General features: G+C 39.4%; 1 protein-coding gene across 3 annotated transcripts in view; it reads left to right on the forward strand.

Moving 5' to 3' along the window:
• Positions 1 to 15,648, forward strand: part of FRMD3 (FERM domain containing 3) — a 141,529-nt gene that overhangs the window by 14,649 nt on the left and 111,232 nt on the right. The window contains exon 1 of one of the 3 annotated variants that reach the window (XM_075137931.1): positions 12,910 to 13,107. The exons of the other annotated variants lie outside the window; for them this stretch is intronic. Coding sequence (XP_074994032.1) covers positions 13,066 to 13,107 — 42 coding nt within the window. The 5' untranslated portion in view covers positions 12,910 to 13,065. Of the gene's footprint in view, positions 1 to 12,909; positions 13,108 to 15,648 lie in introns of those variants that run through there. 3 annotated transcript variants of the gene reach the window in all.

A 15,648-nucleotide genomic window follows, 5' to 3' on the forward strand; every position in this document is an offset into this window, starting at 1 on the left:
TAATGATTGCTCCTTCATCTATGCAGACTCGCTTTAACTGGTGCCAGATCTGCTGTAATATTCATGACATCCTTCACCTTGTTAATGGCCCAAGCATAACGGAGTGTATGCTGGTAGTCTAATTTTGTTCTCTATATAGGGAGACCACAAATGGTGAAGATTGCATATAAGGATGTGAACTATGGCTATAAATTTGTCATGTAACATGCTTTCTGTTAAGTGAATGAAAAGTGTTTAAAACTTGCATTTTTGTGCACTGGGCACATCCCATGGCTTAGCTGGTATGGGAAGTTCATTAAGCAAATTCTGGAACAGTTCCCTGACAATGAGGAAATTAATAAAATGTTGCAAGATATAACGGTAAAGTCATATGTTGAGCGACTGCCTTTATCCCCAAGAGAGTATGAGAGTGCACGGAGGTACAAATCGCCTGTTGCCTTCCATCCATCTTGTGTGGTTTGGAGTTTTGGTGAAGTGTTTGGCAGTTAGAGCACAGCAGTAGTTGGTGAAAAATTAAATAGGGGTAATATGAACGTTTAGCCAGACTGAGCAGTAGTGGAGTTCAGGTTTACTGGTTTACAATAGGGGATTGAAAATGCCTGAAGTGGGGCTGCAGTGACCCATGGTCATAGTCAGGGCTGCTCCTGGGAAATGGGCTGGCTGATCTGGTCCAGTCCCTCAGAGAAATAAGAAGTGCTTTCCATGACTTTTTGTGGTCGTAGTGGAACCATTCATCCTCAAATGTCTATTTATAGTGTTCCTATGGGGCACGCTGAGAGGTGTACATCTAGATTTTAAGGATAAAAGCTGCTGTTGGGAGAGAAGCTGTAATGGAAGCTGTTTAATTTGGAGCACGGAATGAATTCTGCAGGAATGACTGCAGACTTCCCAAATCTGGGAGGGAAACCCTAATGCTCTCCCCTCTGTACATGTAGATCCATTCATGTGGGAACATCTTCCCTGAGATTCGTAAGAAGCATTTAGTTCCTCAGGTGACCGTGTGGCATGGAGCGTCTTGCACTGAACTGGAACTTGTCTGCTTGCAGAGCTCATCAATGAGAATGTGCTTTGCTACATGTAGTGTGGAAAACCTGCCTCCACAGGTTGTCTGCCTCCTAGGCCTCTCCTGCTTTGCAGAGAGAGGAGATGGAGCTTGCATTGACCGCGGCATAGCTGTAACACTCTTCCTGGGTTTGCAAGGTCACTGTGTCCCTCCAAAGGGTGCAGGAGAGACGTAGCCATCCAGGCTGTCTCTACGTTGTCACTACTCCAGAGCTGGAGGGGATCGATGGATAAATGTCGTCTTCTGCTGGGTGGGATAGATGTTGTGTCCCAGGGGGATGTTGGGCATCAAGCTTTCCTGTGTCTTGTGATTCTCACAAGCAGAGCTATGACCCTGTGCACGCCAGTGTTACTGCCAGACCTCAGGTACTCTGCGTCATCTGAAGCATTATGTTTTTCTATATTATTTACAAGATAACCATTCATGGGTACAAATAGAGAGCATAGCACAGGAAGCATTTAGAATTTCCAAAAATTACATCATAAGCCTTTCAGAGGCTTATAATTTGGCGAAGGCAGAATCATGTTTCTTTCAGAGCCCATTGTTCCTCAGTGCTAGTGTTGTCACAGATTTTCAGCGTACCCTTTTCTGCTTCCTTGCAAAACGGACTGATAATAATTTTCCTCCGTGCTAGTAATTTGTTTTTCTCTACCATATTACCATTTTATTTTTGCAGAATTTGCCATTTTTAAATGATAAATGTGTGTCTTACAAGTTTGGGTTTTTTTGTTAAGAATGTCTGCTCTTTCGCTTCTGTGATTTAAAAAAACCACACCAAACAACCAAAACTCAGATGCTTCAGTTGTCTTGGTATATCTAATGAATGCAAGGCGCTTAGAGCCAACATGCAGATGGCAGCTTGACACAGAGAGTGAAGCATGTAGAGTGCATTTCCATGGGCGGTGATAGCAGTGTTTATTGTGTTATCACAACAGTGCCTCAGAGCCTAAGGCGTGGATAAAGACCCCATTTTGCTATGCAAACACAAAGTAAGATACACTTCCTAGTCATGTCTGAGGACATGGACACCAGTGGAATATTATGTTATATAAATAAACCAGCTTGCTGCCGTTTAGATGAGAAGTTGTACTTGAATCTGCATGTGCTTTTGGACCAGGAGTGAAAACATAACAGTCTGAAGCCTTTTTGCCCATGCATATTAATATATTGCGGTTGGACAGTGCTCATCAAGGCAGGCAATAATCTATAAAATCTTCACATGCAGCTGAGTTATATTCTGTGCCCACATTCTTAAACTAAGACTGATGCCTAGGTGGGCACGGGCAGACAGAGAAACAACAGTGGACGACGTGATGTAGTGGTCTCCACACATTGTCATCTTTGCCAAGAAAAGAAGGGTTTAGAAGGTCATAATGGAGTGTATTTTGTGGTCCCTCCTTCCTGACAGAAGGGCTGACCCGGAAGGAAATGTAGAGTTGCTTGTTTTGGAAGTTTAAGAAGAGGACTGTGGGAGCTGAGAAGAGTAGGTGATTGCTACCCTCTCTCATTCAGCAGGAAGGAGACGAGGAGGCATAAAGTGAGAGGGTTCTGAGAGGCAGGGGTCCTGAATTACAGCTGGGAACAGATGGATGAAGAGTAGCTGGTGGAAATGTCGAAATCCCTGGAGGGATGCACAAAGGGGTACGCTGCAGTGGAAGACCAGGGAAAAAATCTTTGCATCATTATTTGGAAAGATACCAGTGGAGCAAAATGGCATTTGGCAGGCCAGAGGACATGATATTGGGATAATCCAGTCACAAAATAATGGTAATGAAAGAATGTCTTGTTTTATATACCCTTGTCTACTTAGGGGTTAAGAGGAGTAATGATTATTTGTAATAAGAATATGATTTTAGCTAACAAAGTAGGTGTATGTTAGGAGAACATCAGCTTTGTCATACTTCAAAATTAATTGAGCAGGTAAGAGCTTTTTAAAAGCCTTCTTTGACAAGACCAAGAATGCATGGGCTGTGAAGCTGGTTGTACTATGTACTAGGTGTGCTTCCAAGAATGTAATAAATCTCCAGACACTTAGCAGTAGAACCCTATTTTCAATTAATAAATGATATTTTAATACTTCTTTGGTTTGAATTTGGCATGGAGAATCCTGAATGACATGCTAGCACCCAGTTGTGTGCTGGCAGGGTCATAGTCTTCTGGATGATATAATCTAGATTTAGACTTGCCCTGTTTTGGGATTTTCGGTAATGTTATCTACAGACTTGAAAGGCGAGTCTTAACTCTATTAAGCTCTTCAATGTCTACAAAATTGCTGTACTTTTATCTGACAAATTATATGCACTCTGACCTTGAATGGTATGATTTTCAATATGATAAGCAGCTTTTAATGCTTCAAAAAATATTACACTCTTTAACAATAAAAACGTCTGGCATCTCTAACATGAAAGTTTTAGTGTGAAAAAGTCAGAGGTTTTAACAAGGTGCTAGGGGACATTGCAGTAGGGTAAAAGTACTGGTGGGGTCCTTCCAGTGTAATTTGCTGCTTTGGAGGAAAAAGTTGAGTCACTAGGGAAAATGAAAATCCATTTAGAAAAGGTAATGTAAATGTTTCTATTGATTTGAATCAGGTATTTGACTAGATTAAGTTGAATTAGACTAGATTAGTTTACTAAACTAGAAGAGTTAAAATTAGACTAGCTAACAGACTTTTGGCATGAGGCAACCAGCTTAAATGTTAGTGCTGAAAGACTGCAATATAGGGAATGTCTGTTAGAAAATTAAGAATTTAAAGAACTTAATGAACATTTCACAGTCGTCTTTTAAAGGGTTGTTTCATGTGATTAAGGATTGTGTGGTGAAGAATGCCAGCAGACTGTGACTATTCTCAGTTCCTGACCAAAAATGTGAAGGAAAACCGGTTGCATGCTTACTCCATTATTCATGAACTACTCAGAGATATTATGTGTAAGGTTTAATATGGCACACCTGAATTATGAAAGTGGTTTTCGTATTTGCAACAGATTTCCCCTTACCTTTATTGGATAATCATAATGGAAGTGTACATAGTACTGTCCTTACCGCTGACGCCAGAGATGTAGGAGTGGGATATGCAAATACACATATCTTTCATTACATCTAAATTTTAGAGTACTTAAAATGTTTTTTTCATCGATTATAACTAGGCCATATGACAGATTACATGTTTGTTAACTGCAAAATATGCATTGAACCAATGCCTTTGAATATGAAGGGACAGAAGTAGGCACTTTAAAATGCATTGGTGCCAGTTGGGTTCGCATGTAACTAATTGGATGGATCCGTGCTTGGTCGACTCCTGGCAGAGTGGATTTGGAGGGAAGTTAGAAGTTACGGGTGCTGCTTTACAGCTAGTCTATGTTACTGTGGGAATACGGTTATAATTTACATCAGCTTTAGGCAAAACTGTACTATGAATAATACACAAAGCTTACACAATTTTTTTTTTAATTTAGGTTAAGGTGTGTACAACTCTTATTTGTTTAACCAGTTAGTGACATCAGTTAGAAACAAATCTTTAATGCAAAACATCCTGGAGGAAATGGATCAGTTTTCAGGTGTAAAGCACTTCAAAAGCTCAGGGTGGGAAACAAAGGCAGAAGTTTACATACAGAAATTTTAGTTTGGAGAAATGGTTAGCTCTTTTTCAAGAAATCCTCCGAAGGGTGTTAAGGTGAGTGGAACCAGCTAAGGAGTCCCAGTGGAGGCAGCGGAATCAATACGGTTGAGGATATATGTAAGGTACAAGGGTTAAAATGTGAGTCACCTTTATTTCCTGAATCATGCCTGGATCTGGAATTGCACCTGCACAGTACGTAAAAGCAGTTGCTGTCAAATACGTGTGCTTTCTTATAATTTTGTTATGCTTACACTGACCAGGGCCATTTTCTTGCAGGCATGACTTCACCTTGTTTTTTATATACACTGTAAGTGGTTTCCCAGCTTGCTCTTTTGAAGTTAACAGAGGAGAGGTTTGGAATATTGTATCTGGGCCTGCTGGTGTAGATGTACTGACGCTCCTGGATTTTGGGCAAAAACAGTAGCTGCTGGTTTAAATGTTCCAGCTATTACCTTCAGTATTGTTTTTCCAAGAGACTGAGGATGCACTACCAAAATCACATGAGCATCACAGTCAGCTTTGAAGGTTAATTTTATGTAACAACTCTGAGGTCTTGTCAGACCAAATAAATAATTTGTATGAGGCTACGTAGTTCTCACGAAGACAGTCTTTTGCAATCGCTCAGAACGCTGAGGGTTTATATACTATAATAAAGCTTTATATACTTTTGCTTTATATACTATAATAAAGCTGATTTTATGCCTGATGCAAACAAATAATGAGCTGGAGTTTCCTGTGGTGATGTTGCTAGGTCTATCCGTGATTTTTGAGTTGCAGTCAAGGAAAAAAGGGAAAGTTACAAACCATGCCATTGTCATAAGAAGCCACTAATCCATGTTTTGCTGCATTTTCTCTGCAGAATACATTAAGGATTAGGTAGTGTAATACATAGTGGAATCTAAAATTTGACATGTTTAATGGTACCACATAAAAAAAAATTCCAAAATGACAAACCTTATAAGAGCTTGTACTGTGTAATAGTATTTCTTTATCCATTATTTACAACAATAGCTTTTCCTTGAACAATTATACAGATTGTTCACCTCAATGACTTGTACAATCTTCAGAAACTGATGAGGAGAACTGAAGAAGGAAGGCTTTTTTCCTCTTTAGCACTGTGAATGAAGTGATAACAAAAAGATACAAGAAACATACATGAAAGTAGTACTATAAAAAAGACTGATAGTAATTGCTGTTCATGGGCAGTCCCGCCGCTGGTCTGTAAAACAGGATGAATTATCGATTTAAAGGGAACTTACAAGGCTGTGTGGTGTTTTTTAAAATTGTGGTTCTTAGGAGGAGACAAATATAAAGGTCTCAAGTATTCACATTTACTGAAATAGATTTTTCAGCGTAGGTAATTTTTCTTTGCAGAAGGGTCGCAAAAGTGTGACAGTCTTGACTTTGTAAGTGATGACTTTGTGACAGTCATCACTTTGTAAGTGATGTTTGAAAGCATTTTGAAGGAAAGAGACAGCACTGGGTTGGAAATTCCTTTTAACAATAAATAATGTTCTGAGAATAGGACATCAGTATTTCTGGAGGTAGAAGTCTTACTCTGCTTATGAACTAGCTGGAAAGAATCAAGCCCATTAAGGGTATGAATTTTTGTAATTATTTTAAGAGCAGATATCTAGCTTCTGCCATTTTCAGTCACATAAGCCTGATTTATCCTGTATAAAACAGCTAAGTAACGTGTATTATTTAAGTGGGAGACTGTAAACACACATATTGCAATTGAAGAGGGGAAATTTGGGGGCATGCAATCTGTCGTGAAACATAATTTATAGAAGGGATTATTATGAAGGTTTTTCTGATTCCTGCTGAGTGCTTTACTGAATGCTACGTAATAATATTAAATTACTGGTCACAGAGGATGTCCTTGTGTCAGCAAAGTTTTTTAGGTAAATGGGAATGACTGCATTTTATTACTTAGCTGTAAAAACATTTATTTATTTATTTATTTATTCTGCATTTAAAAAAAAAAAATTATAGATATATATCTCTCCTTATTTATTTTAAAGAAGGCATATGTGCCTGAAGGGAGAAAAGCAGAAGCAGCATCTGCATCACTTGTGGAGAATTTTTTATTTTTAATGGAACTCACCTTACTTTGGGGAAGAAATCCGTCACCAAGCAGCATTACATAGCATTACCCACATCCTAGGTATATGGCAGTTCTGCGCTGAGGCCTGCCTTGGCCGTATGTGGGAAGGACCTGTATTTTACTGTATTTTTTTTTAATTCTTAAGCTTTTTTTTTTTTAAGACCATGCTTTTAGTTTTTTTAATTTGGGGTAGCGTATTCAGATTGTCCTGAAAATCCCTGAAGGATAGAAGCTGCTATCATCATCATCAGAAATTTTCAGCTCCATTATTTATAGACTCCAGCTGGTAGTTTAAAAAGGAAACCTTTCCTGCCCATTATCTTTTGATGCGTAACTAAAGTCTCAAACATTTGACATCTCCGGTCTTGAATCAGTTCTATCTATCCGTGGTGTTGTTGGGCAGTGTTTCAGAGGGTATTTTCCTCTATACACACTCACACCCCTCACACATCTCTGGATGTCTTGCCTACTGGGATGGGAGGCAGGACCCAGCTTCTGCCCTAGCTGAAGTTTTTAGCAGTGTAGCGTTGAGAATAGGAGCCTTGGCGTTGCTGCAAGCATTTCGCATGTCCTCTCTCTTATGCAAGTCCCTTTGTGCCCCGGTGCAGCAGAGCGTCTCAAAGCTGCTATTTGGGAGATGCTGCTGTTTGGACAGGCAGCAAGTAGGCAACTAGCGGGGACTCTTCTGCTTGCACAGCCCTCTGCTGATGCAAGTGAAAAGATGATGAGGAGTAGCATCTTCTACTGTAGGGGTGACAGTGGTGGCCTGTGACTGTGCCACCAGGAGTACAGGCCATCCCTTGGTGGCCTCTGCTGTGGCTGCTGCCTTGCTTTCAGGCAGGGGAGGATGCTTTGTAGCTTGGAGAAGGGTGGGGTTGATTAGGAACGGTGCTGATAGGGATGGGATGCTGATGCGACAGGGATCGTTGGCTGCACACCTGTAGTAGGCAATGGGGGCGTCCATGGGGAGAGGTTTGTGTGTGGTTGGGGCTCCCGTATCTTACTGCGTGCAACTCCATGGGGTGAGCAGCTGGGACCCCAAGGACTTGCTTTGTTGTTGCTGCACTTGCGGGCGACAAGGACAAGATGATATTTTTTTGTGTAGAAACCTTTGAGCTGTCTCTGACTCCTTCCGCTTTATGTGTTTCCTTATCAGCTTCATTGTATGGGTATTCCTTTGGGACTACAAAATGCTGTGCATGGAGGTTTTAGTCCTATTTATGCCATTTCTGACATTTCAGGCTGGCAGCAGTCCAGTTGCAAAGTACAAATTTGATGTATTTCCATTCCAGTCACAATAGCGTGTCTCAAGATGTAGTTGTAGCTTGAATATTAAGAGCTGTTTACATTTTTATTGTACAGTAGTGAGCAAGTTCTGCCAAAAAAATTATCTATAGAACATTTTTTTCAATGTGAGATTCATATTATTCTTCTCATTTCAATTAAAACAGTGTATATCTTGGAAGTTTTTCCACTCCAGTATCAGTTATGTGTCTGGGGGATACATTTAGAGTATAAATGGGTCTTTAGGAATGGGACAGGCCGATTGGTTTAAGCCATATTGAATGCTTGAAAATTGAGCAATATGGCACAGGTGAAATTCAGCAAATCTGAACTGGACCTTTACCTCTTTGCTTTACGGATAATTATTGGGCCAGATCTTATGGACTCTTGTTGTATTAATCTCAGTTCTCTAATTTATTCCTAACTTGTATCATTTAGTGATCCAGAGGCATTTGCTTCTAGGTTTTTCCATTTTTTGGATACTCCCAATTGTTGGTCTTTTTTTAATTGTGTGCTGAATATATCTTCACAAAAGGCAAAATATTCCCATTCATATGTAATATTGCAAGATCTGTATTTTTCATTATGGTCAATCTGTGGATAAAGAATCAAATCTTCCAGAATGCTTCCTGGGATGCCTTGGTTTGTGGTTGTTCAGGGTTTGATTTGTTTGTTTGGTTTGGTTTGGGTTTTTTTCCCTTTAGTTTCTGATTTAGTTTCAGAGTGCCACGGAGACTTGGCGTACCTTTGTAGCCTTAAACATGATAGCCTAGCCTCTATGTTTCTGAAAATCAACAAATGAATAGGAAAATAGTATTCCACAGTATAATGAAAAGGACTGAGAAAATCTGTTGTGGTCTCTTTCCTAAGATCTTTTTACTGTTTGCCATCAGAAATTGAAGGGATCTTCAGTATTCATGGTTACAGTATATTGAAAGACCAGAGGGAAGCCACAGTGGCTTTTTTCTGTCGGCCCAGCTGTGGGTGAATGATATATTTAACTGCTTCTCTAGAACCAGGCTCAAAAGCTTGTTTCATTCTTCTGTGAGAGCGTTTTATTTGTAGCATGCAGTATTTGTTAATTAAGATAGAACTTGAGTAAATGATCAAAATGCTGATTTTGCTGTTCTTGAAGCTGTGCTATTTTTGAAGGTCAGGAGTAATAATCTGTTATGACTAATGTTTCTGATTTAAAAAAAAAATCTTATTTAAATATTTATATATTTGCTTTTATTTAAAATTTAACCAGACCCCCCCCCTCTTTTCTATGAGCTGTATCAGAGAGAAATTATCAGGGCTCCAGGTATACATTTATTATGAGGAAATAATATGTCTGAACGAAAAGTTGAATGGTGGTTTATACTTAACCATCTCTGATGTTAATTTTGGTGGAGTTAGTTTATTCTGTAACAGATTTTTTCATTGGTAGCTGACATTCCCCAGTTCTTTCAATTTGTGGGATTTATATACATGCTTACAGAAACTTTTCGGTCTCTGGATTTTTGAAGTGGGGAAACTTTCTTTTGAATATATTTTCTTCTGTGGTCAGCTGTGTCAAAATATTAAGTTGCAATTGCTGCATGATAACAGCGGGCTTTCTATATTGGATACTATGCTACTAGTTTATGACTATATATGTGTGTGTGTATGTGTGTGTGTACAGTATTCGTTTATTATTATGATTATTGATTCGTGTATACCAGGACAGGTTCCAAATACATGGACCAGGTCAAGTAGAAATATGGAGCTATTGGGTGCTAAGTTCAATGGGTGCCATGCGTTCCTCACAGCTTGTGGAGCTTAGGTCAGAATGTTTAATGGTAATGTTACTTCTTTCTTCCTTCTTGTTTATCTAATTTAAATAATGTGGTCCATGCTTACATAATCCTCATTCTATATGAAATGTAAATATATTATTACCTATCTGGTGGGAATCCCCCACAGACAGTTCTGTAACCTGTGCTACTTTATTCCTCCCTTACCACATCTGCTAAACGGTGCAGGTAGTGAGGATTTTCGCTTAAATTTGTATTTCTTGTATTCTGCATTGCCCTTCAGCGCACCCCTCTCCACAGCACCTGCTTTTCAAAGGCATTGCACAGGGTGACATAATACCTGATTCAGTTGTGGAAACTAATGACATGTCTGGCTAAGTTTCAGAGCCTGGGCAGATCCTGACTTTGCTTTTTGCAGTTGCAAATACGTCTTCTTTCAGTTGCTGCTGCCTCATTCAGCACATTATTGTTGGCTTTTCAAGTTGGAGCCGCTGATTGTACAAACTGTCATTAGTTGAGCTTTTTTAACCTGTCCCACCCTTGCTCTTCCTCCAACCCATCTCTCCTCCTCCCTGCACAGAAACTCATTTGTAAAGCTTAGATGTACTTCCCTAAAAAACCGAGGACAGATTATTTATTTTGATGCAAGTTCTCCCAAAAGGCGATTTGTATAGAGACTACAAAGGTTTCTTTCACAAGGGCTGGATGCAGCACCTGAATTGCTTGCAAGGACCAACTTCCCAGAAAAGCTCCAGTCACTGGCTTTTGGTGAAAATTTCATGTCCTTTTGATGATCTGTAATCATTTTATGAATTACACTCACTTGATCATTGAGATGTTTACTCTGTGAATATCACAGTTAACAAAGGACTACATAATTAATTTGAGTCTACTGAAAGTAGGCCTTGATTAATTCACTGTCCATGAGGTCCGGCATCAGGGAATAGTTGCTGTGTGCTGACTCTAGCTCTGCAATGCCAAAAGGCACTGCATGTTTTCTAAGCAATTGGGAACTGGAGCAGCACATTGCAGCTACTTCCCAAAGCCCTGGGAGAGCAGGGGAAGGATTTGCTGCCAGAATCTAAGAGGCATCGCATATCTGGGCCATTGGTGGAGCCTTGACAAAGTAGAGAGCTGGCTGTGGACCAGAATCTGCCATTTAAAATCATTGTATGCCTGGTTTAACATGTTAGAAACCCGTAAGCAGTAGCAACTAGTAAGCAAATAGAATTGTTCAACATCAGCCGCTGCTTTCAAAACACTGAAGAATTAATTTGAAAAAAACTCAAAATATATGTAGGATCTTTTGCGTGTAGCAGGTTTAGATTTGTGTTTGCACTGCTTGGCAGATACTGCTGTCATTTTACAACATATTATGGCACTACAGTGAAAAAACAAACTACAGCCTACTCTTACTGCCGGTCACCTTCACTTCTCTTTTCTTTCCTCCTGTATTTTTTCTGCTTCCTTTGTAGTGCCCCCTTTTAATAATTTGTAATGATGCTTACTAATAAATCTTATTTGGAAAAAATGGAAAGAAGAAAAGGGAAAGATGACTGAGATAAAGCAAGAAAAGTAAGAAATAAAGGAGAATGGAGAGTATAATGCTGTGGTCAGGCACTGGATTTAAAAAAAAAACAAACTACTTTTAAAGCTTTAAAGAAGCGTAGCAGATAGTCAGTTGCAACTTTTTATTGTTTTCCTCTTTACCTTCTGTCAGCTTATTCAGGATCTTTTCAAAGGGTCATAATTAAGCCTGCTAGCTAAAAATAGTCTTACAAATATACAAATTGTATGATAAACCTGAGTGAATTAACTGCCTTTTTTTTTTTTTTTCCTCAGAAGTGTGGAGGACAGCATATTTCAGCCTTGGGCTGAATAGCACCAATACGTTTTCCTGATGCTCTGACCCAGGACTGGGTTTGGGGTTAGGTTGAATTTCCCACTCTTCCAATCTCAAATGAAGTCTCTTCCCTTTCCTAATTGTTTGTCATAAACTTGGATATATTGACATATATAGATATATTAATACTATTACTTTTGTTATCTTTCATTTCTGTCAGTTGCACACATGCATGCACACACATGCATGTTCATGTATGTATGAATTTATTTTAAAAACTAGGTACAACGTCAGCAGAGGTGAGATAAATCTTCTCTTCGTAATCTGGTGTATCCTACACGAGCAAATAAAGTGAGAATTAGTATCTTCCTTTCTTGGGAAACAGTCTGATTCAGGTAAATGTGGACTTCCCCTAGGTCTTGCGTGTTCTCAGTGAATGTCCTGATGTGATGAGATGCCAGGATTTTCTCTCTGTTTTTGACAGAGAGCTGGTGTCAGTAACACTTTCCTCAAAGCTTCGTATTTGATGAATTGACATTTTTTATTAAAACTTTGTCTGTACAACTTACTTTGTCTGTGCGATTAAGAAAGAAATGGACCAGTTTTTTTTTACTACAGAACTTCACATTTAACCAATTTCCTTGGCATGTTCATAAAAGTGCAGATAGATATTACGGAAATTATCTTAGTGAGTTTGAATTTTTTTTTTTTTTTTAAATAGCTGGACTGTTGAGTTTTCCCTTCCTCTGTTGGATACTAAGTGCTTTGTACACCATGAATTTTATTGTGTGAACAGTTACGAGAGGACAGTACTACTGGCATTTTCTGCATCTAATATTTTAGTGTTAGTTAGGTGACTTGTAAGAAAGTTTCTTGTCTCCCATTCTTGATAAGAAAAAAAAATAATTCTGGCATCATCTCCTACTGTTCCTTTTAATTAGTTGTCTGTTGGCAAAGTTTCTCTCTGTGCCACCTCAAGCCATTGAGTGGGGATTCGAAAGGAACACAATGATGCTCATTTGCTAATTTGCAAGAGCTGCATTCTCGTTGGGATGGATTTTTCTTGCTTCACCTGTTCAGTTTCAATTAGCTGTTAGTGTAGGTGTCAAAATGTACTACAGACAGTGTGGCCAGTTAGCTCTGAAGTATTTTGTTGATGTGCTTCAAAGGTCTATGCAAGTTGTACGAGAGTATATACCTGCCTGGGATGATCCACAGTTGGGAAAATGCTATTATCTTGCTGCTTCATGGGCAGAGCTAGAAAGTCTTACAATTGTTAATTTTTTGAATGGGCTGTGGCCTTACAGACAAGTCATCCATCTGAACAAGGAGGGGCTTGAAACTGAGACTAGCAGCTCACCCTGATGTGCTTGGTGCATGCAACTTCCACCACTTTTCAGGATGAGTTCTTACAAAATGGTGTGTTACTGCTTTTTTTCTGTAAGTGGTTTCACAGAAGGGTGGGATACAATTGCTGCAATTTATTGCACTGTTTCTTGTGTAGGCTCTTGAGTTGAAATGTATGGGGGGAAGCTCTTGCGGTATGTGAGTCTTCGGCTGTTTTTTGAAGAGGTAATTCACTTAGCTTTCTGCATACCTATTCCTCTCTGTATGATCCGATCTGCTACAGTAGTACATGAGTAAAAGTTGCACCTGCAGTGGGATGAGCTGTGAAAATGCCTGGCTGGGATTCAGCTGCTACCTTCAGGGCAATTTTCAGAAGCCCGTTTTCCCAGAGTCAACTTGACTCCTCTCTCTTATGTGAATGGATCCTCTTTTTGTCACAGTGGGGAGCAAGGGATGATAGAAAGAGCCATTGGAGGGGTCAGATCTGCTGTTGTGCAGGTCAAGTCTACGTGTTCATCAGCCTCTCTCTTTAACAAAAACATAAAATAAAATACAGCATATGGGGAACCAGAGGCATGACCAGCTGAACTGTGGCCAAGTTGCATGTTAGCAAAAGACAGCATCTGCTGTGTAATTCTTGTCAAAGGACAACACTAATCTCATTGAGTCATTATTTCTCATGAGATAATTTTCTCCTTTTGCTTAGCTCAATAGGCGTGGTTAATAGTGTTTGCTAGCCAAGATAAATACTGCTAGGGTTGACTGAAAGGCCTTGGTGCGGTGACCAGTTAAATCTGTGGAGAAGGTGGTACAGGTTAACTGTGGAGTTGTAACACAGTGATGCATAAACTCACTATTCAGAGCATTTTAAATGAAGTACTGTAGCCCCAAAGAAAATTGAATCAATTGAGTGATTTATTGTAAAAAGTGATAAGGGGAAGAAAATAATTTGAATATTGATTGTGAGTTAAGCCTGTGTTATAAAAATACAGAAATTTCATAAAAACTAAAATGACAAGACGAAGTGTGTTTAGCTTTTCCAGTTGCAAACTCCACCTCACACTTGAAGTTTGTATACTGCAAAAATGGTACCCTGTTTAGTTCAGTATTTGCTGGTACTTGAATCTTCTTAGACACATGAGTGGTATCGCTAATTTCAAGCCAGTCGTAGATACTTGGATTTGATCCAAGCAGTCCTTTGATTTCTGCCAGAAGAGTCCTGCTCAGAGTTTCTGGGGTATCTTTACCGGGCACTGCATTGTGCCACTTTAACGTATGCCAGATGTTGAGTCCCTTGCTGCTACTGTTAACGTAGCATGTGCTCTCCCTTCTCTGCATCTAAGAAAAGGAGAAGTTGCAGCTCATAACAGGAGATGTTAGCAAAAACCAAATTTCATTATCTTCTTAGCTCCAGTAATTTCCCTTTAAATTCCCCTCTTGACTGGAGAAACAGGAAATGTTGCTGATAAAGTATCATGGGCTCAAGTGGCTATTGCATATTTTCTGAGAAATGGCATTTCACATGTGACTTCCAGTGTTTCTAAAAGCAGCTGAGAAGATCTGTGAGAAGAATTCAATAATCAAAACATCAGAAAATCAATTATAAACACACTGGAAAATGCTCTTATTTCAAAATTGGTCAGTATGACTACTACCTCATGTTTTCGCCATTGTAATTTGAACATACTTCTAGCTGATAATATCATCTGCATCTAGAGTGAGTGGAGATTAACACTGCATGTCATTTGAAAGCTGTGATTATATGCTTCCAGCTGGAATGCACATTTGCTTTAGTTCCATCAATTCTGCAAGAACAGCCTCATGAAATAGTGTGAAGGTAGAAGGAAAAGAAAACAGAACTGCAAATAAGAAGTCTTCTGTTGTAAAGTCAGTTGGCTAGCGGATATTGCTAAGACTAATTGTCAACTTAGAGTTCTAGGAAACTATTAAAACTTGTAGGAATTACAGGGGTTCGTGGTTGGTTTCTGTACTTAGAATCCTCAAGTCCATGCTAAAGATAAAAATGCTGACACCAAACAGTCCAGCACCTCTTAAATCAGTCCTGGGTAGGAAGCCTCACATTCTTAATTTGGATTTTGTTTAGTCAGTTTACAGGCCACACTCTCAGTAACTTCAAGTTAGAGCTTTACCTCTAATCCTTTCCCTAGAAGTGGTCACTGCACTGGCGCCTACCAGGGCTCCAACCAGCTAGCATTTTTTAGAGATTATTGGAGAGATGTATTGAGGAGGGTGGGGTTGCAAGGTCAAATCAACTATCATGACATATTAGGTCTTTATGCCAAAATAAGAGCCCAAGAGAGATTTGCTTTTCCAGGAGATCGTGCTTGATGCCTGAGAGAGAGAATTGCAGGAGGGCAGCTAAGATTTCTGAATGCCCTGTATCAGGGCTTCCTAATCTTGCGGGTCATCTTGAGAATGGTCAATTTGCTGCTTTTCTGTGAAAGAAACACAAGTAAAGATGAACTTGGGTGCTGACTGGGGTGATTGTCCCAAAAGTCTTTCATAAAGTGATAATTTACTCTAAAAGACTATTGGACTTTAGAATACTGTTGCTGCTAGGGATTTTTTCTTCTTTGTAACTCTAACACATTA

Source organism: Calonectris borealis, chromosome Z (genome assembly GCF_964195595.1).
Source record: "Calonectris borealis chromosome Z, bCalBor7.hap1.2, whole genome shotgun sequence".
Taxonomy (NCBI): Eukaryota; Metazoa; Chordata; class Aves; order Procellariiformes; family Procellariidae; genus Calonectris; species Calonectris borealis.